The sequence below is a fragment of the Mesoplodon bidens genome, assembly GCF_964165515.1.
Source record: "Mesoplodon bidens genome assembly, chromosome: 12".
In the NCBI taxonomy this organism is placed as follows: Eukaryota; Metazoa; Chordata; class Mammalia; order Artiodactyla; family Ziphiidae; genus Mesoplodon; species Mesoplodon bidens.
This window is the reverse complement of record NC_138168.1, coordinates 13,962,142-13,984,027: the sequence shown is the minus strand read 5'-3', so window position 1 is coordinate 13,984,027 and position 21,886 is coordinate 13,962,142. Positions and strand designations below refer to the sequence as shown.

Below are 21,886 nucleotides of genomic sequence, written 5' to 3'. Positions count from 1 at the left end.
AGTCTTCTCCCTCTTTTTCTTGATGAGTCTATCTGATGGTTTATCAATTTTGTTTATCTTCTCAAAGAACCAGCTTTTAGTTTTATTGATCTTTGCTATTGTTTTCTTTGTTTCTATTTCATTTATTTCTGCTCTGATCTTTATGATTTCTTTTGATCTGCTAACTTTGGATTTTGTTTGTTCTTCTTTCTCTAGTTCCTTTAGGCATAAGGTTAGATTGTTTTTTTGAGATGTTTCTTGTTTCTTGAAGTAGGCTTGTATAGCTATAAACTTCCCTCTAAGAACTGCTTTTGCTGCATCCCATAGGTTTTGAATCGTCATGTTTTTATTGTCATTTGTCTCTAGGTATTTTTTGATTTCCTCTTTGATTTCTGCAGTGATGTCTTGGTTATTTAGTAACGTATTGTTTAGCATCCATGTGTTTGTGTTTATTACGTTTTTTTCCCTGTAATTCATTTCTAATCTCATAGTGTTGTGATCAGAAAAGATTCTTGATATGATTTCAGTTTTCTTAAATTTACTGAGGTTTGATTTATGACCCAAGGTGTGATCTATCCTGGAGAATGTTCCGTGCGTACTTGAGAAGAAAGTGTAATCTGCTGTTTTTGGACGGAATGTCCTATAAATATCAATTAAATCTATCTGGTCTATTGTGTCATTTAAGGCTTCTGTTTCCTTATTTATTTTCATTTTGGTTGATCTGTCCATTGGTGTAAGTGAGGTGTTAACGTCCCCCAGTATTATTGTGTTACTGTCGATTTCCTCTTTTATAGCTGTGAGCAGTTGCTAACAAGAAGTTTCTGCTCCTTCCTCCCGAAATTCTCCTCCCTTCCATCTTCTTTTGACTAACTTTTTCATGGTATTTCATCTCAAATGTTGTATTGTCACCAAAGCCTTTCCTGACTCTGCAGGCAAAGTTCACCCTCATCTTATGAGATGCCACAGCACTCTGTCCTCTGTCACACTTAGTGCAGATGGAATTTACAGAATTAGGTGAGGGCAGGGAAGGTGGTTTTTTGGTTTGTTTTGGTTTGGTCTGGTCTACTTAGCTTAGAACAATGCATGACATAGATAATGCAATAAGCATTTAAAATTTTATTGTGAAATGTATCAGACATTTTTGAAGATAATGTAAAACATTATTTTATTAAGTGATAAAATAAACACCCAGGTACCCAACCCTTCATTTAAGAAACAGAATATTATTAGTACTATAAAAGCACCCTGTGTAACCCTCCTGACTTCTGTGTTAATCATTCTTTTGTTTTGCTTATAGTTTCATTATCTATGAGTATATGCCAAGGACGTGTCCGGTTGAGTTTGGAAAAACTGAGTAGCAAGCACAAGCTCAGCTGTGAGGGAAAGCTGCTCCCATGAGAAAGCTGAGCAGTTCTTGGGTTATGGTGTGCTTTCTATGCACTGAAAGTTTTCAGGATCCCTTAGGGGAGTTAATGGGCAAGGTCAGGCGTGACTTGTGTGAATCCACATTTCCAGGCCATAGTGTGCTGGAATATTTTGTGAGTTCACACATCCAGGGCTCCTGCCAAGGTCATAGCGTGGTGGAGTACTGTGTGAACTCACACATCCAGGGCTCCTGCCAAGGTCGCAGCGTGGTGGAGTGCTGTGTGAACTCACACATCCAGGGCTCCTGCCAAGGTCGCAGCGTGGTGGAGTGCTGTGTGAACTCACACATCCAGGGCTCCTGCCAAGGTCGCAGCGTGGTGGAGTATTAGATAGCCAATGTGTGGGATAGGCTGGTTTACATCTGCACTTACCGTTCAGTTTTCCTTCCTTCAACTCTTAGGAGTAGGGCAAAGCAGAAAACCTCTGTGAGGGGAAAAGACTTCCCTCATATGATCTAGGCTATAGAGCAGAAACTTTCTTAGTCCACCCTTAAGCAAACCAAGGGCTGAAAGGAATCTGGCCAAGCTTTTAATCTGTCCTTAGGTTAAAAAATGGCACCATGGCAGCACAGGTCTTTCAGATGATAGACTTCAGTGCAGCTGTCTGTTGAGCACACGGATCCAATCTTGATCAGTCACCTCTGTATCTAAGACAGAGGACCTCTTTGGAATCTTCCTTCACGTCTTCCTAGGGATTCCCTCTACCTTCCTTGTGCATTGGCTCTTGTTTCCTAACACCCATTTTGTCTCTTGGTTTACTCTCTTATTTTGTTGGAGCCTATTCTCCATTATCTTGTTGGGGAAAGTGGTGTAGGAAATACATATCTCTGAAACCTTTAGTGTCTAAAAATGTCTTTATTCTGCTCTTACACTTGTTTAGCTAAGTATGGAATTCTAGCTTGGAACTCTTTCCTTCAGAATTTTGAGAATATTGCTCCATTGGCTTTTGGGTTGCAGCCTGGCTGTTGAGAGTTTCAAAGCTTTTCTGGTTGCTAGTTCTTTATATGTGATCCTTTTCCCCTTTCAAGAATCTTGTAGAATCTTCTCTTTGTTTTGGCTGCCCTAATGGCAAACAATGATGTACCTCTGGTCTCTCAGTACTCATTGGGCCCTTTTCCTCTGGAAGCAGATGTACTTCAGTTCTGGGAAATTTTCTTAGTTTGTTAATCATTTTCTCCCATCTGTCTTCTCTGTTCTTTCTTTATGGAACTTCTGTCATTTAGATGGTGGATCATCTTCACTGGTTCTCTTAATTTTTAGTTTTTTTCCTCTCCTTTTTTTCCATTTATTCCTTTTTGCTGTATTTGTTAGGTTATTTCTTCAGCCGTAACTGTTTTTTTGAGCTTTTTGCTTTTCTTTCTCCCTTTTTTTGTCTATCTCTCTTTCTCCTTCCTCTCTCCCCTCCTTTTCCTCACTTCATCTCATTCCATTTTTTCTTTTAAAATTCAAGTGCTCTTTTGTTCTATGACTGATCCTTTGTTATAGCAACATTTTCCTTTTTAAAAATTTATTGTATTGAAGTATAGTTAATTTACAATGTGTTAATTTCTGCTTATAGCAAAGTGACTCAGCTATACACATATATACATTCTTTTTTATATCCTTTTCCATTATGGTTTATCACAGGATATTGAATATAGCTCACTGTGCTATACAGTAGGACCTTGTTGTTTATCTAGTCTATATATACTAGTTTGCATCTGCTAATTGCAAACTCCCAATCCGTCCTTCCCCCACCCCCCACCCCCAGTTATAGCAACATTTTCCTATTTCATGAATGTGATTTTTTTTCTCTAAGAACAATACTGATTGATTTTTTAGTTTTATTTCTCTCTACAAGTTGCTTTTTCTCTGTTTTGGTTTCTAACTTGCATGTTAGAAGCTTTCTTCAGCTGTCTGATAGTCGTCAGTTATCTGCACGTGACTGAAAGGAGGCTGATTGGACGTTCAGAGAGCACACATGGGACTTGTGTCTTCGAGTGTCACATTAGGGTGATGTTGGTGAGCTGATTGCTAGGAATCTGTGAAGTCGGTATCTGAGATCTTATGTATTAAAATAGATTTACATAACAGATCTATTATAGATATTTTGGCATGGTCAGATTCCCCATGTCAAGAACTGTGAAGAAGCTGAGATTTTACCCTACATGTTGTTGAAAGTAGCTCTCCATGGTTTCTCAGTTTCCGTACATCTTGTGAGCAAGGACACTGAAAGGCTTTTGTTCCAGACCATCTTTTTAAGGATGTTGCTGTAGTGAAGAGCTTTGGGAGGTGTAGGTAGTGTCTCTGTCTGGAGCAGAAGGTGGATTTGTTTACTGTCCAGTATGACAGAGATAAGGTCTCCCTCCAGTTCAAAGGTTAGACAGGTTTTCTTATACCTCCTTAAAAAAGTTCAAGGTTTCCTAAGCTTAGAGTTCTTCAGCTGTGACCCAAACCCTATGCATGCGTGGTATCCACCTGTGTCACCCCATGTGACTTGGGGGAGTGAGAACAAGGGCAACTGAGGTGAACTTGAAACCCTGACCCCAGAGTCCCGTGTCTCTTGCCAGCATCCATGACACTGTGGCCAGCTGGCTTATTGTCTTGCAAATAGGGTTAGATCTTATGCTCTTTACAGTTCTTGAAATGCCAGAGAAGACTCTAGCCTGTTTCCTTCCTGGAGAGTAAGACTCTTTTAACTGCCAGCATTCTGGGAACCCAGTAGAGGAAGAGCTCTGTGCACCTTGGCGTTCAGGGTTCAGAACGCCTCTGCTTATACCTTCGTGCTCTCAGCTTTGCCAGGTGACTTCCCGTTCAGAGGGCCTCTGTCCTGTCCTCTCTGGGGAACAAACCTCCAGACTCCTCAGGTGAAGGAGGCCTGTAGCAGGGAGAGGACGTGGGGATCTGGTCCTTGCTGAGAGGTCCCCTTCTCAAAGAAGCGTTGCCTGACTTTTCTGTTTAAAACCGCTACCTTTCTCATCCTCTTTCCTCTCTTTATCTTTCTGCATAACACTTATTACCTTTACTCGTGGTAAAAACCACAAGTTCACGTGAGTATTTCTACTTTTAGTCCAGTTTAGTCCAAAACCGCAGGATTCGTTTTATATTTGTATCTCCTTTCCATCTGTGGACCTTCTTTCCCTGAAAGGTCTCAGTAGGGCACCTGGCTCTCCTGACCCTTGGTGTGTTTTCTCACTTGATCAGCCCCTTCCATAACCAGCTCCTGTCACTGCCTCCCTCCCTCACGATGCATCCATCCACATCTCAGGCTTCAGCACCTCCTGCAGCCCACGTCCCTGTGCGACACCCTCCTCATCCCACCCGGACTTGCTCAGCCCTCCTGCCAGGAGCTCCTCCTGCAGGGACATTCTCCCCTCACTCGGGCTCCATTGCAGTGTATCGGGCTTCTGCTGCCCACACCCATCTTCACCCCCTGAGAGAAGTTTCTCTCCTCCTCTTGGGACTCCTGCACCCTGTACCAGGCTGCCCCTCTGCCAGGACCCCCTCCTCCCCCACAGCCTTAGGTCCCCTCCCATGCAGTTGCCCCCTCATCTTGCTTGGGCTCCCAGTACCTTGTTCTACCTGGATTGCCCTCGGCACCTGCACAGGCTCAGACCTCAGGCCACCCCAGCAGGGACGCCTTACTCCAGGTGGACTCTGGTATCCCACTGTGGGCTCCCTGCCCACGGAGATGCCCACTGTGCATAGTCTAGATTAAACATCTCCAGGTTCTTTGACTCCTTTTCCCATCATGTTATTTCTGGAGGATTGAGTAATAAGATAGCAAGTGGGCTGTTGGGATGACCTGACACCCAACAGCCCAGAGGTGGACCACACTTTGCAGGTAAAGGACACAGTTTCCCGTGATACTGCTCTCACCTCAGACACCAGCTGCAGCTTGAGGATCCATAGGCTACCCTTGCTTCTGGTCACATGGCTACAAATTGGGAGTTACTAATTACCCCCTCAGGTTCAGTAATTCACGAGAACAGCTCACAGAACTCACGAAAGCACTCTACTTATTATTAAAGTTTTGTTATAGCAAAGGGATACAAATCAGAGCCATCCAAAAGAACAGATGCACAGCGCCAGGTCTGGGAGGGTCCCAGATTTGTGAAGTCCGTTGTTATCCCCCCAAGGGCTCAGGATGCATTACCCACCCAGAAAAATCTATATATGACAATGTAGAGAGTATTACCAACCAGAGAAGCTACCCCAAGCCTCAGTGTCCAGAGTTTTTATTGGTGTTTCATTACATAGACACGATTGATTGAATCATCACCCACATGGCTCAGTCTCCAGCCCCTTTCGCTGCCCTGAAGGTTGGGCTTACAGCATGTGGCTCAAAACCCCAACTTTCCAATCACTGTGGTTGGTCTCACTGGTGTGGCCAGCACCCATGCTGAGTCATCTCCTTACCGTAAACTATCTGGGCCACCATGAATAACAGAGACACTCCTGTCGTTGGGAAATTCTAAGGATTTACAGGCTAACTCTCAGGAATTAGGGACAAAAGCCAACCAAATTCTTTATTCCAAGAGTTTAGAAGTTACTTCCCAGCAAGCAGGACAAAAGCCAACCAGATTCTTCACTAGGCAGCTATGGAAAACTAAATTGCTTTCTTCTATGGTATACAGATCAATTGTTCACTCTTGAAATATCTACCTTGAGATTTGTCATTTACCTTCTCAGATTAAGTTGTTTAAGAGTTCTGTAATGGTTATAAGGTACTTATTTACTCACTTTTTTAACAAATTTTTAAAAATTTATTTGTTTATTTATTTACTTTTGGCTGCAGTGGGTCTTCGTTGCTGTGCGCGGGCTTTTCTCTTGTTGCAGCGAGCGGGAGCTGCTCTTTTTTGCGGTGCGCGGCCTTCTCATTGCGGTGGCTGCTCTTGTTGTGGAGCATGGGCTCTAGGTGCGCGGGCTTTAGTAGTTGTGGCACACAGGCTCAGTAGCTGTGCCTCGTGGACTCCAGAGCGCAGGCTCAGTAGTTGTGGCACACGGGCTTAGTTGCTCCACGGCCTGTGGGATCTTCCCAGACCAGGGCTCAAACCTGTGTCTCCTGCATTGGCAGGAGGATTCTTAACCCCTGCGCCACCAGGGAAGCCATATTTATTCATTTTTTATCATAGTAATTAATAAACTTTCAGAAATGTTCTAATACTGCTATATAAAATAATGGCATTGGAGTAATATAATCAAATGTATAGTAAAGTAAAAGTATAATTGTATTGTATTTTTCCTTTTACCTGTCTTATCTGTTTTAGGTATGACTTTAGCCTTTCCAGCTTCAGTTCATGATTCTCTGATTTGCAGTAAAACATTTCAAATTCTGTATAAAAATGAGGAAGTTGTTTTAAATGATGTCATGATCTTCAAAGTTAAAATGTTGTTGGATGAAAAAAAGGTAAACATTTCTTCATATATATTTAGATAAATATTTTTTGTAAAGCCTCAAGACATATTTCTAACTTTCTATAAAATATTCAAAAGGCAGCTCATAGTATAATTTCTCTTCAGATTGAAGAAACCCTTGAGGAAATGAATTTTCTGTTATCCTTGGATCTGCACTTCACAGATGGAGATTATTCGTAAGTAGACTAATCAAACAATTAAAAATCTTAAGTTACTCATGACTGTTATCTATCTGTATTAGAGTCCCCATTTTCTTCTTAGAACCCAGCCTACCCCCTTCTTTATTTTGGACTCCTTCTCCCTTCTGGGAGAGTCTCATGGGAATGGTTAGGCCTACTTTTTTGTGCCCATGCTGATTCCATGACCTCCAGGTAGCAAAGTCAGATGACTTGAAGAAACATGAAACAATTTCCTAGACTCTAGAAATTGAACGGTTGATACCATACCACTGCCTTGAGGCATGTAAACACAACCGAGCTCTGTTCCACTGCATCACTGGCTTATCTTTCTTGGTGGCATGAGTGATGCCACCTTCAGGTGGGCCTCTCTTGATATTCAGAGAGTTATCAAGACTGATGACTCTTAGACTTAACAGTTGTTTCCAGAGTCCATGAAGAAGTTTTAGGACTGGTACCCTGAACTTGTCCACACATCTGGACATACAGTCATACATTTTAGGGACAAACTGTGCTTGTATTCATTTAAAACAAGAATCAGAGATCCATTTTACTATTTTACTTTCATGGGGTTTTTTTTCATTTCAAATGTACCTGTCGAAATACTTCTTGAAAATTGTATATAAATTCAGACTACATGTGGGATAAATGTCTAAGCAGTTACATTTCTCAGAGGTCTGCTTGTGAGATGTCCTCTTTACTACCATGGAGGAATAAGAATTTTTTACGTGGTGGCTACTGCTCCTCTGTAGTACTTGTTTATTGCAGGGAATTCCTTGAGGGATTCTTTTTTAAACCAAGTCAATTCTATAAGTGGAGTAAGCTGAAATGAGTAAATAGTTATTAGCTGTAGGTAATTATAATGTACGTATTGGTTAAAAATAGATACACATTTGGACATATTTTCATGGCATTGTTTCAATTTTTGTATGTATAAATCTAATGACATTAAATATCTGTAATAAAATATATACCAATTATTGATACTTGCTTATTTTTGAGCAACACTTAATAACAAAATTTTGTACCATAAAAATAATTTTAAACACCTTTTGGGATTTATCACAATAGGATTTGACCTACACTGTACTGTAACTTTATTATAAACAGTATTCCCTATGGAATAAAATTTTAAGATGAGAGTATTTCCTAAAGTATCAAAAAAGACTCGTTTTGTAGGGGCATTAGTGAAAAACAGTCCGTTAACATGGAAACTGTAAGTACGGTTAGAAAACTAGAAGTAAGATCTGGTTATTTTCGTATTGTTAGATTTCATATTACTGTCTAATGCAAATGTGATGCTTTAAAAATTATTCTCATTCTGTTTTTTAAAAATAATTAAGTAATTAAAGATTTTGATAGTTTAAACTATGCTATAAAATGTTGGCCTTTACTAAATTTTCATACTAATAAGCAAATGTGTTGCTTTTTATAGGGCAGATGATCTGAACGCCTTGCAGCTAATAAGCAGCCGAACACTGAAGCTGCACTTTAGCCTCCAAAGAGGCCTCCATCACCATGTCAATGTCATGTTTGATTACTTCCACCTTTCTGTCGTGTCTGTGACAGTCCATGCGTCATTGGTTGCACTACACCAGCCACTAATAAGGTAAATGTAACCACTTCCCTGCTCCTTAATTACATAGTGTCTTTTATTTTCATAATGAAAACATATACTTTGATAAAGATAACTGAAATAGGAATTTCTAAAATCACACTTATTTAATAAATACTTTCATTTTTATACTAAAGTATTAATAAAATATAAGAGCATGGGAACATTAGATTGATGACTTCTTTATTACAAAAATATGGAGCATTCTTTGTCAAATAAACTGACCAAGAAAAGTAATGCAATATGGAAATAACCATACAGCATTGTTTAGTCTGCACCTCTGTTTTTATGCAATGCTGACTGTAACTATTCATTCTCTGGGAAAGTGTATTCATTTTTTCATAGTTTTTGTGTCTTTTCTCTAGACTAGTTTATCTTCTTAAATCTATATAGTAATTCTTGTTTTCTAAGTTAATAACCAATTTTATGGATCTTTACTAAATAAGCCATTTTAAACTATATCATGTTAGCCTAAAGTTACATAATATTCTGGATCATAATAAATTCATTGGGATAATTGTTTTTTCTGCTCACTTCCATGGGGAGATGGGTTGTCTTTCATTAATGTAAGAATACAGTTCAAGCTCTTTAGTTCTTACAGTAAGACATCATCCTTGTGGCATGGGTAACAGATAGACACTTTTAAATCAGTAACTTATGTGAAAAGGCTCCAAATTGACTTGACTTCTGAACTACTTTACAATTTCTGATGCAAATTTTATTCCAGCAACTGATGTTAGGGATGATGCTTACGGGTTATGATGTTAAACTGACTTATCAGAAAACTAAGTAGGTGATTTTATAGAATTACCTACTTCGGAATTTATAGAAAACCAAGACAATTTAACATATTTTCCCCAAGTAACAGACTGTTGCATGTCTTTACGTTGCTGTAAAAATTGTGAGCCCCACTTCCCCTGTGTTGTCCCGTGATGTCTTTAGAGCATGGGGCCAGGAAGAAGTCTGTTTCTCCAGATGGCCTGTTTTGCCTTCCTTATTCTGTAGTAAGATCTAGAACTAGTTGTTTTGCCATTTTTGTCTTTCCTGTTAGACCTTTGAGAGCTTGTTCTCAGTTGCTATAACTTTTGTAAACAGGAAAGTGTCCCTATGATTATATATAATTTTATTATAAACTTACTCAAGGCAATTTTAGGTGTTGATTAAATAAATTAATATTTAACAGCATGATAACTCAACGAAACTTCTTTGACAGGAAAGTATGTTTTTTTGAAATATAACTTCCGAATAAGTAGTATACATATGAATAGCCTGTTAGGTTTTAATGCTAAGTTTTTAATCTGTTTATAAAATACATTCCTGTAGTTTTCCACATTTCTTAGTTTTGTAATTTCAGTAAGAATCTCTAACGAAGCTATTTCAAGCATTCCTTTCTCTTTATAACAATGGCTCCGTCTCTTTTCGGAAGAAATGCGCAAACAGTCCCTAGCGGTTAGCTCGGATTATCAGTGCTGCTCTCTAATCGCTGAGTACAGAAAGCTCGTCCTGGTGACTCAGTGTGTGATTCCTCCTGCGGTACTGCAGCTCTTGCACAGACTGGTGGGGAGAGGCGGCTCATCTCCTAGAGACCGTTCACTGCAAGGAGAGGACATTTTTGGCTCAGAATCAGAAGCCAAGAGGACTAGCTGTTGGCTCTGGTTGGCGACGGGAGAAGAGACTGAGGCGCCTGCGACAACTGGGGTTGCTGCTCTTTCCGTCACTGCCCTGGGCTCTGATGTCCCCTCTCTCGCTGCTAGAGCTGTGCCCTTCTTTGCCTGTAAAGGAGAGGGTCGGGAAGAAAAGCAAGGCAGGGGGAAGGAAGGCTTTTTGCTGGTGGCACGCTGGTAGAGGGGTCCTGTTAACGGTAGTGTTCCTCACTATTTATGCTTCTATAAATGCAGGGTTTCTCCTGAAGTTTTGTTATAGCTGGACTTTTTAGTCCTCTAAACTAGATGAAAACAATTTTAGTTTACAGTATTACATTTTTAACCATTATTATTTTAATTTATTTATTTTTATTTTTGGCTGCGTTGGGTCTTCGTTGTTGTGTGCGGGCTTTCTCTAGTTGTGGTGACCAGGGGCTGCTCTTCATTGTGGTGTGCGGGCTTCTCACCATGGTGGCTTCTCTTGTTGCAGAGCACGGGCTCTAGACATACGGACTTCAGTAGTTGTGGCGCGTGGGCTCAGTAGTTGTGGCTTGCGGGCTCTAGAGAGCAGGCTCAGTAGTTGTGGCTCACGGGCTTAGTTGCTCTGCGCATGTGCAATCTTCCCGGACCAGGGCTCGAACCCGTGTCCCCTGCATTGGTGGGTGGATTCTTAACCACTGCGCCACCAGGGAAGTCCCTAAATATTATATTTATATAAAACAATTTCTATGATCAACCCAACTATAGACATTAAATCAATTATTTAAAGTAGCTGAGGTTAAGACTTTGCTTGTTTTTTGCATAACTTGTTTCTTATATTTGATTTTTTTAAGTACAGCTTCTTTGACTCAATTTTAAGAAACACTTCATAGCACGTGGTATTTACCAATGACTTGCGACACCCTCGTTGGTAGGATCTAGATATTTCATTTTTGGGAAGCAAATTCGTTTTGCAAATGAAGGCTGCTCTCTGCTTATGGTACATTTGATTTACTTTCCTGTCCTTTCCCTTTTGCCAAGCTGCCAACCAGTCAAATGCTTTGGCCTTCATATAGTTAGCCAGTACTTTATCTCAAATTCTTAAAGGAAAAATTGTAAAGTTACTTTAAGAAGAGTTTAGAAATCATAGCCTTGCAAAGCCCTTGCTTTTTATTCTGTCCCTCTAAGACTTTCTTTTGTAAACATTTAACTTAACACTATAAATAGACTCCTATGACAGTAATAATGTGATGCTTGTTCCTCCAGCTTTCCTCGCCCTGTGAAGACTACTTGGTTAAACAGAAATGCACCAGCACAAAACAAAGATTCTGTGATTCCTACTCTTGAAAGTGTGGTCTTTGGTATTAACTACACAAAACAGTTATCACCAGACGTAAGAACTGATATATTTATAAATCCTCTTTTCTGTCTTACTTTGAATGAAATTTGTTTTAACTGTTATGTTTGTGAATGTGATCGTTCTTTTGTTAATTATTTGAGCTCAACAACTTACAGATCTAATTAAATATGATCTTAACAAATTGGTTGGTTCCAGTTGTTTTTTTGAAAACGAACCTGATACTTCAAGATTTTACAAGACTTGATGGATAGAGACCTTTGACAGCCGGGGCCTTTTTTATTACTTACTCTCTCCCCCTGCTCCCTTCATACAACTGGTAGAATCATTGCAAAGGCGCTTGTAAAGAGTCACTGCCAGAGTTGAGACCCAGCTCGCAGCAGTATGAGTACAACCATTACTCCCCTGAAAGAAAAGGGGGCTCAGACTACAGAAGTGGAGTACCACTCAGTCGAAGTTTCCTGTGTTTAAATTACTTGTGTGAACGAGAGGAATGCCCTAAGATATTGCTAGATTTCTTATCCGTTTTAGAATTAACTGTGATTTGTAAATCCTCTATTTTTCTAAGCTTCAGGGGTGCTATTTTTAGACTCTCGGTTACTAACAGTGTGTCCCACATCGACTCCTTGTTTAGGGCTTCAGCTTCGTCATTGCAGACTCCTTCCTGCGTCACGCCTACCGTTTCCATTACACCCTCTGCGCCACCCTCCTGCTGGCCTTCAAGGGGCTGCACAGCTACTTCATTACGGTAACGGAAGAGCTTCCCTCTTGTCAGAAACTAGAACTGGGTATGTTGAAAGTAGCCAGACCTCTGCTTTAGTTCAAGGCACTCTCTTCATTCTCATATTGCTAGTAACCAGCTTGGCCATAGTTTCTGTACTAAAACTAGGTTTATGTGCTTCACTTTTGCTTCTCTCTCAACTTCATCTTTTTCAATCTTTGATAATTACTTTCTGAAATTAAAAAACCTGTATGATATTGAGAAATAATTTCTTGGTGCTAAGTTTGAAATGAGTCCTTTGGTACATTTTTTTGAACAGTATTTCAATATTACTACTTCTCTTAGAATACAAGCAGAAAGCTTACTAGAAAACAAATATAATTATCCATAGAATTATTAGATAGGGAAGAGAAATTAGTTAGATTAGGTAAGATAAATTAAATCCATACTTCCAAATATTTAACCGCCTAAGCAGATTGTAGGTACTTGGGACCTTTTTTTAAAATATGTTTGGTTTTAAGTGATCTCAGATCTTATTTCTTTTATTTCATTTCAGAAAATAATAACATTACTCAGTTTTAACATTCTGAAATTTTTAAAAATAATTTCAAAACACCAGTCTTCGGTTTTTGTCCGACATTAATATCTGCATGTATATTGTAATACATAATAAAAAATCATATTGCCTTGATTTTGTATACCACTTGTAGTTTGAAAAATACATATATCACTTCACAGAAGATAAATTATTGAGATTTGCAAAAATGTTTTTACTCAGACATTTTATGAAAGTTTTATAAGCTTTTACTTTCAAATATCAGCTAATAGCTCATCATAAAAAGCACATTTTAATTATCTCTTTAGAATAAATTATTTTCATCATTACATACTTGAATAAATCAAAATTACTTTTTAAATTTTACTGAAATTAATCACTGTTCTTGTTTATTTCTTTGTTCCTCAAGGATCTCAGTCTTTTAACAATATTGATGCACTATCAAAAATAGTCAGTTACTGAAAATAATTCTTGGGTTTGAGACTAATTAGCCCGTTTTTATAACTGCCTATCTTGAGATACAAAAGAATTGTAAGGAAGTGATCTGTACCTCACTGAAGTTCAGCTGTGAGAACAGGCTGGCTTTTGTACCGCTGCCTGTCAGCAGATGCTCCCACGGGTTGGATTAATTTCATTATCAGTCAGTTCAGTGCACACTTTTCCTGACTTGACTAGAAACAGATACCATTCAGTTGACTATTTAGAATGCTTAATTCAAGGATCCCAATGTATCCCCAGTTTTACAAGCAGTAGGAAAATGTTTGTTCTTTCTTGCTCATGTATTCTTCCTCAAGTCAAAAATGGTAGTATGGAAACCTTTTGATTACTATTCTCTGGAATATTCTTTTTCCTTGCTGTTTCATGTACTTAGAATCTTCTATTTCCCTTAGGAAAATCCTTTAAGAGACCAATGCCTCAAATGTAAACTGTTAAAAATGTTCTTTTTTGAAAATGAAAGAATTGTTTGTAGAATAGAACTAATTTTAGCTATCACTAATCCTCAATTAATGGAAAAATTATGCTTCATATATTTTTTAATTTGGTTCTTTGGGATTCAAACACATTTTCTTAGGAGAATTATATGATAAATTTTGGTTAATTTAGGTTTAATGGTCAGACCACAAAACTATTAAACCATAATGTTAATGAAGGGCAATAGCATGTTACTGAAAAGTAGTGGTATGACACAGAAACTGTGTGTAATGGCATTTCTGTAGGAGAATCTGTTAGTAGTTTGGATGTTGAATTCGTGGAGGCATCATCGTGTGGTGCTCAGGACTGCATTTGCATGTGTGCACCATTGCTGTCACTTACCACCTGTAAGTAACTGGGACTGTTTATGCAAACTGGTTTCCATTCTAAGGGCAGGAGGATTGAAGGGGTCCAGATGTGCTGAATGCATCAGGAAGGAAAGAGGAGGGCATCCAGAAAGCAGAAGGTGTGAGGAAGCTCCACAAGGAAAACTGGTTAACGGAGGAATTCCTTCGGGCTGAGCAAAGTGCTGAGGAAAGAGCAGGCCTCTTCTAGGTCTTTGAAGAGCTTTGACATCCCCTTTCCCTTAATAAGGAGTCAGTTCAGCACTGAGAGAGACAGGAGAGACTCCCACAGCTGAGTGGGGTTCTTATGGGTTAGTACAGAGAGCCCCGTGTGAGGTGGGCCTGTCCATGCTGCGTGCACAGAATTTTCAAAGAGTTTTAACGTGTAATGTTTCCGAATGGAAAAACACTTAAACCACATTTTAACTTATAAAAAAATATTTCTGCACAAAAGGAAATAATGTTTAAAGGAAACAAGCATCTCTTTTCAAAGGCAAAGATTTATTTCAAATAGCTTAGACAGTATTAGCGCTAATTTATCTAACTTCAGTATGATAATTCATTTATTTTTAAGGTTTTTAACTTTGGGGTAAGGATGGCTTTTATGGCACATATATATTACTTCGGGCTTATGAATATAGTGTAGAAAATATCATAATTAAAAGAGCCTTTATGTTTAATTTCAGGAGTCAGTTACTAAATGAGTATCAATTTTATTCCAAATTATTTGCTTAAAATATTTTATCAGAAAATAAAATTCTAAAGCAAACCCCTAGACTTCAGTTTCAAAAAAGTAAATAATAGTGGTAGAATAAAGTTATTAGTACCTTACACATGGTGTTTACTCAAAATATATTTGTTGAATGGATGAATGAATGAAATAGCACAAAACAGTTTTTATTGATAATTGAAAAGTACATAGACATCAGCACATACTTTATAGTAGTTTCCTAGGGATTTTTAAATTCAAGATTCATCTTCACTAAATATTTGTCAGTGATACCTTGTGTTATTCTTAAACTTTTCATTATTTATATTTTCTATTTATTGTGAATTTTAGTTTATTCTTGAATGCATATTCTAGGAAAACATTAAAAATATTATTAACTATTCAAAAAAAACTATTGCATATTCTGAACTATTAACATTGTTTATTTTTATCCTAGCAAAATTAGATTGTAGGCACTAGATAATATTTCTGTAAAACACTGTTGACTAAATATCATTATATTCACCAGTTTTAGTATGTTTGTAAAGTAGTTCTTGATTAGAGGATGTATTCTATTTCTTTCTACTATTTAGCACTTTTCTTGAGTTTTCAAATATGTATATATTTAAAAGTCTTAAATTCCACCATGGTGTGAGGAGTGTATCTAAGCTCTATTCCCTTTTTAAAAATAATGCCTTGAATTCTGTTCTGCTTGTGTCTTTTTCTTTTCTCGTAGATGAATGATGTACATTTTTTTGATGACATACAGTTAAATATTGGTTTGGTGCAAGGAACTCTTACTGAAAATGGGTGTCAGGGATTCTGGAATCTAGGCTTTACCAAGTCATGTAACCTTTTGGGGCCCCGGTCTCTACACTTGTAAAGGCAGGGGGTTGACCTCGCTGATCTCTGAGACCCCTGCCAACTCTAAAATTCTGAGTTTAAGAAATTAAAACAAAAATAATATTGGATTATGAAATGTTGAGTGGCACATACACTTAAATAGAAAAAAGAACAAAGTAACATAAACGTGAATGTACATCATTTGTATTTCTAATAAGCTAATTAACTAACTGAAAGATTTTGCTTTAGTGTTCTAATCTAACTGCACTATCGGAGCAGTACTAAAACTATTAATAACAAATTGGAAAATTCTAATAAATTTTATTGTAAAAGGAGTATAGTAACTAGTGCTGTGTGCAATCCTTATAACTAGCCAAGGCCAACATGCAGGTCCTTTATGAGCGCCTTCTCAGAAGAAAACAGCCACCAACCCAGAAAGACACCTGTCTAGGTACGTTTACAAATAGGTTAAGTAAATAATCCCTTTTAATTAGCAGGAAACTTTGCTTTAAATTAGTGTCAAATTTCATAAATATGTATTTCTTAATATTGTATGTTCCTACCACCCTTATGTAAGAACTTACTGTTAGAATCAATTTGGTTTGTAGGTAAGCTTTGGTTAATTTGTGATTAATTTTAATACTGAAGTTTTCATTTAAAACTGGAAATGTTAAATACAAAGATTTCTTTGGCTTTTAACATATTCATTTTAGAGTTCCTACAAAGAGCACTTTTTGGAAACCATGTTCATTGCCAGAATTTGTTGGTTTAATGGTAATGCCTTAAATTTGTTCAAAGTCAGTTTGTCTTTGGGTAGGGCTAAGGATAATAAAATGTGGTTTAAAAACTGAAGCTAATTTCATGCATTACAGAAGTAAAGAGAGAAGCATCTTTAGTATCTGGCTTTGTTTTTTGAGTCAATTTGTATTTATTTTTTATTGTTCTAAGTTTAAAAAGCAAAATACAGTAATATTAAGTCGCCACTATCCAGATATGTTAAACATTTGAAAGGAAATATTGTGATCTCATTATTTTATTGATATATTTCCCTATATGTTATAGACTTTTGTTCTTGAATAGCAATAGTACTTAATTTATTATCTTTCCATAAGTATATTGAATGTTTTTACTTGATGTTGAATAGACCATCACTATTACTTTTTTTTAAAGTTACGAAAAGCTGTAGAAATAAAAAATAAAATTAAATCACAGCATTTGTTTCTCAGTTTTCAGAAGTATGGACAAAAGGAAATTAAGGAGCCAAAATCTTTCTCCACATTTCTCAAATGAAAACTAGCCCAGAAATAATTAAAGTGGGTCAGTTTTCACTAAAACTGTGAAGCGATAAACTTATCTTGTTATCAGGAAGGAAAAAAGAAAGGTTGAAGATTTATTTATGATCATTATTTTAGAATATAATTTTATATTCTCATTAAGTAACTTAACTATAAAATTGAAGAATTCATGGTGTGAAATTATGGTCGTTTATGACATGGTTTAGTGTTCTTTTTAGCAATAAAAATATACTTCTCATTAACTATTGTCAGCCTATCAATTTAGATGTGAGCATGCTAAATAATTTTAAAAAACGCTGCTCATATAATGAGGCCTATATAAAGAAGGGCCCAGTATTTGGTTGGGTGGGAAAAGACTTGATTCAAAACTAAAACATAGTGAAGTTAGTTAAATAACACTTTTTTTGAGATATCTTTCATCCTTAACTCCTAGCAGTGTATTGGCATTATCTCAACTATGCTATGAATATCTGTTGAATGAATGAGTAGATGAGAGGGTGGATAGATTTAAAAGATAAATTTAAGATGCATTTACCTTTCGACCTAGCAGCTCCATTTTTGTTCATCTGTAGCACGGAAAGGAGTACTCGTATGTAACAGTATATGTACACGCACGTTGATCACAGTATTCTTAGTGGCAAAACACTGAAAACAAAGATAAATTCCCATCATTCAGCAAGGGATATTATGCAGCCATTTGAAAAAAGTGCTTTAGGGATGCATATCCCATTTACGTGGAGTAATGCTGAGAGAAAAAAAGCAAATTGCAGCAGGTTTGTAAAATACATCGATTTTTGGAAAGCAGTGACTCCAGATCTCATATATGTATATATTTGAAAATATGGAAAGATGTGTTCTAAGCTGACACCTTCAATTAGCAGGAGGAGCCAAGGTAAAGCAAAGTGTGTAGGGAGCTCCCTGGTGGCCTAGTGGTTAGGATTCCAGGCTTTCGCTCCCACGGCCCGGGTTCAGTCTCTGGTTGGGGAACTGAGATCACACCGCATGGCGCGGCCAAAAAGAAAAATCGTAAGAAAATAACCTGTATACATTTCTCTAAAGTTGTATAAATAGATATATAGGCATTTTTAAAAGAAAAATTAATTAAACTCAGTTAAAATCCTAAATGATGTTGAAATCATTTCATCTCAGAGGTTTTGAAGTTAAATTTTGCATTTAAGCATCCCTGAAGGTGTTTTCATTGAAGTAGCTCTCACAAACCATAATGCAAATGGACCAGTTTCTGCACTTAGGCTCTTGTATGTAAAGATGAGAAAAGTGTATCAAAACTCTAAAAAGTTTATTTTCATTTTTTAAAAATTCATAGGTAGGATATGTAACCTACTAAGACCAATTTTGCTGATTTTCTTCTATCAAAGGAAAATATCATGAATGATGTGAAAACAGATGTTGGCATATGGAAGTTATGATTTTAATACAGGGTCTGCCAGATTTTTTCTTTTTTTTTGGAAAACCTAACATTAGAAGCCACTGATTTACCTGACGGTGAAATGATTTTTGAAATCTCAGCAGATTTCTGTAGTTATCAGTGGGTAATTTATATATTTTGTGAATTCCAAAACATTTGTGTGTCCTCCTGGTTTTAGTTACCAACAGAGTGTTTGTTGTTCCCATCATAGGTTGGTTGTGTTCAGCACATCAGTGTAACTGCTTATTTTATGAAATTTAAATGTTTATCATTCTTTTATCAAGTAGTAAACATTCAGTATACCTTACGAGACACTGAGCTGATGAATGAATTCAGGGATGTCACAGAATGTATTCTTGCTTTTGTGTGAGAATGATCAGTTAAACTCCCTTACAGCAACAAGATTGTGGAATGTTGTGTGCTGACGCTATGCTGTTAGAGTTCTCTTAGGAGAACTCATTTTAGTTTGATTTCTGAAGAAAAGCTGAGTATATCTAAGCATGATATTTCAGGCTTTAGCGAAATGTCTTCCCTGCAAAAAGTAACTAATAAGTCTTCTATTCTGTTAGTTTCTGTACTCCTTTGTAACTATTACCATTTTGATTGTAAATTAATCTGCACCCCCCTTTGTAAATGGTTGTAGCATACATTAAATAAGTCAGGATTATATGGGAAAAATTGCCTCGGTTTTAGACTGTCTGATAGAAAACTGAATTTATTAAACTAAAATAGAAACTTATTTTTTGTTGGAAAGGATTTTGTCATTCATTTTCATTAAACAGCTTATATTCCAGGCATGCTTTATATATGTTTTGGTTATAAAAATTATTTTGACTTGAACTATAGCTACTGTAAAAAGCGAAGCTTTTGTAAAAAGTGAAGCATGTACATATGTAATACAAAATACTAAGATCACTGGAATTTATAATATGTGAAATGCAATAAAACCTTAGTTGTGTGTTTTATCTTTTCTGGGATGCAGTTGTGCAAGTTACTTGAGGTGTATAGTCAGTAGTTCCTTGACAGTGTTAGCCTCTTATGAGAACAGAAACCCACTACTTAATACAGGCATACCTCACTTTATTGCACTTCACGCTTACTGTGTTTTCCACAAATTGAAGATTTATGGCAACCCTACGGCAAGCAAGTCTGTTGGCAGCATTTTTCCCAACAGCATTTGCTCACTTTGTGTCTCTGTATCACGTTTTGGTAGTTCTCTCAATATTTCAAGCTTTTTCATTATTATCATTATTTTATTATGGTGATCTGTGATCAGTGATTTTTTATGTTACTGTTGCAAAAAGAGTACAATTCACGGCAGGCTCAGATGATGGTTGGCATTTTTTTAGTAATAAAATATTTTTAAATTAAGGTATGTACATTGTTTTTTAGACATAATGCTATTGCACCCTTAATAGACTACAGTATAGTGTAAATGTAACTTTTGTATGCACTGGGAAACCAGAAAATTCATGTAGTTAGCTTTATTGCAGTTTTCACTCTTTTGCAGTGGTCTGGAACCGAACTGCAATATTTTCGAGGTATGCCTGTAATCAGAACATAGAATTTACTAATTATCACATTACCTGCATGATTAATGAGTTTAGAAAAATATATTACATTGAAATTTAACTCATTTAATATAGTCCGGATATTTTGCAACCTTCTTGTTTTTTAAAGGTAATTTAATTTATTTCTATAATTTCAAAAACAGTTTACAGATCTAACATTGAGATACTTCCTCCAATTACTCTTTACTCCTTTCAGAGGAAATGGATGTGGAAGCGCGACTTACTGAATTATGTGAAGAAGTCAAGGTACTTGCATTTTTAAAATTCACGTTACCAAGTTATTTGGGTGGATTCTGTTTTCTAAGTATTTTATTGAAGAAAATATTAATTATTTATCCTTTCTAAAATGCAAAGATAAAATTGTTGATCTAGGTAGAAACACAACTTAGTTGATCAAACAACATTTGACTTGAACGTGAAGTTAAATTAACTTTAAAATGTATATTATTGTGTATATAAATGAAATAGTAAAGATAATTAACTGATCAGAAGTGTCCTTTTTCTCTTATTAGTTCACTCAAAGAATTTCTGGAAAAATTTTTTTAAGCATTACTTAAACTTACATATTTTTGTAAAGTGATATTGTTTGGCAGTATGTTTCCAAAGCCAAAAAGAGTATTTCTTCTCAATTTATACCAAATAAACAGAGATTCATATGTAGTGTAACATAATATTGTAAAACATTAACCTAAATAAATCCCCAACAGTAAGACAATGGTTAAAGAAATCATGGGACACTCATAATCTAAAAAAGTTGTACAACCTTAAAAATGTTGCTTTCAACAAATGTTTGATGATGTAGGGAAATGCTCATACTGTGTTATCCAGTGAAAATGGCATAAAGCTATATATGATTCTGTTTTTTTTCTCTCTATAACTGAAAAAAATTGAAGACTATAAACTAAAATGAACTTTATTTTTTTCTTTTTTGCTTTCCCCCATTTTCCAAGTGTATTAAAGTAAGCACCATTTTGTAATCAAACAAGGTCAGTGAATGCTATGAATAGGACAAAATAATGAATGTTATTTGAAAAAATATATATAAATGTAAGGTCTTATTATTCCTACATTTATACATATAAAAGATCTTGTCAAACTTAATTCTGATTTCCTTTTTAATATAAAAAAGAAATGATTATTATTTATATTTTGACACTTACTGTAAAGAGTTATATAAACCAAAGGAGTAATTTGTTTATACCTGAAGGGATGCTTTTCCCAATAATGAAAATACTAAAAGTCCTTTCTCAGAACCTTGGTGCCATGATCCCTGAGAAATACAATTAATAAATACAAGGTATCTAGATAGCCTTGCTCTCTGGAGGAGAATTAGTTCTACTTATGTGTAGATTATACTAGGTGTAGCATTGCTTGCCTTACATAGTGCTATTTAATTACTGTCAAATACTTATTCTAGTCTTCTTTTCCTAACTCCATTAAATTCATTCTTGAAACAATGCTGCAGGTTTCAGCTTCTTTATAGTACATTTTAATCTTTTGTGTGTTCTTAGGAGACATGAAAAACTTGTTAGCTTCATTTCTAATAACATTTATAAACCATTTCCTGGGGCAGAACACCTCTGTAGAATTTCTGTGTATGTTGATTAATCGGTACTTATCATCTGTTGACTCTATTAGCTTCCATTCCAGAGTTCTGGAATTTGTCAGCATTTTCTGAGTTTGTCCTTGTATTCTGGGAGCTTTTTCCTTATCTGAGGCCTGTAATTCCTTATTCATTCATTCATTTATTCGTCCAGTAAGTATTTATTGAGTGACTACTGTGTACCGGTAACCAGAGTCACAAAAGTGAATAAGACACAATCCCTTCCTTTCTTACTAATGTTGCTGAGTTTTTGTTTTAAGTGTTCTCTTAGTTAAG

The 21,886-nt window shown here is 36.5% G+C and overlaps 1 protein-coding gene across 8 annotated transcripts in view; it reads left to right on the top strand.

The window, feature by feature from the left end:
* Positions 1 to 21,886, top strand: part of FAM135A (family with sequence similarity 135 member A) — a 113,784-nt gene that overhangs the window by 46,449 nt on the left and 45,449 nt on the right. For 7 of the 8 annotated variants that reach the window (XM_081251174.1, XM_081251171.1, XM_081251167.1 and 4 more), the window contains 7 exons: positions 6,653 to 6,792; positions 6,906 to 6,976; positions 8,412 to 8,585; positions 11,480 to 11,606; positions 12,205 to 12,358; positions 16,089 to 16,166; positions 20,204 to 20,253. In XM_081251174.1, coding sequence (XP_081107300.1) covers positions 6,653 to 6,792; positions 6,906 to 6,976; positions 8,412 to 8,585; positions 11,480 to 11,606; positions 12,205 to 12,358; positions 16,089 to 16,166; positions 20,204 to 20,253 — 794 coding nt within the window. Of the gene's footprint in view, positions 1 to 6,652; positions 6,793 to 6,905; positions 6,977 to 8,411; positions 8,586 to 11,479; positions 11,607 to 12,204; positions 12,359 to 16,088; positions 16,167 to 20,203; positions 20,254 to 21,886 lie in introns of those variants that run through there. The other variant, XM_081251173.1, reaches the window with a different exon arrangement.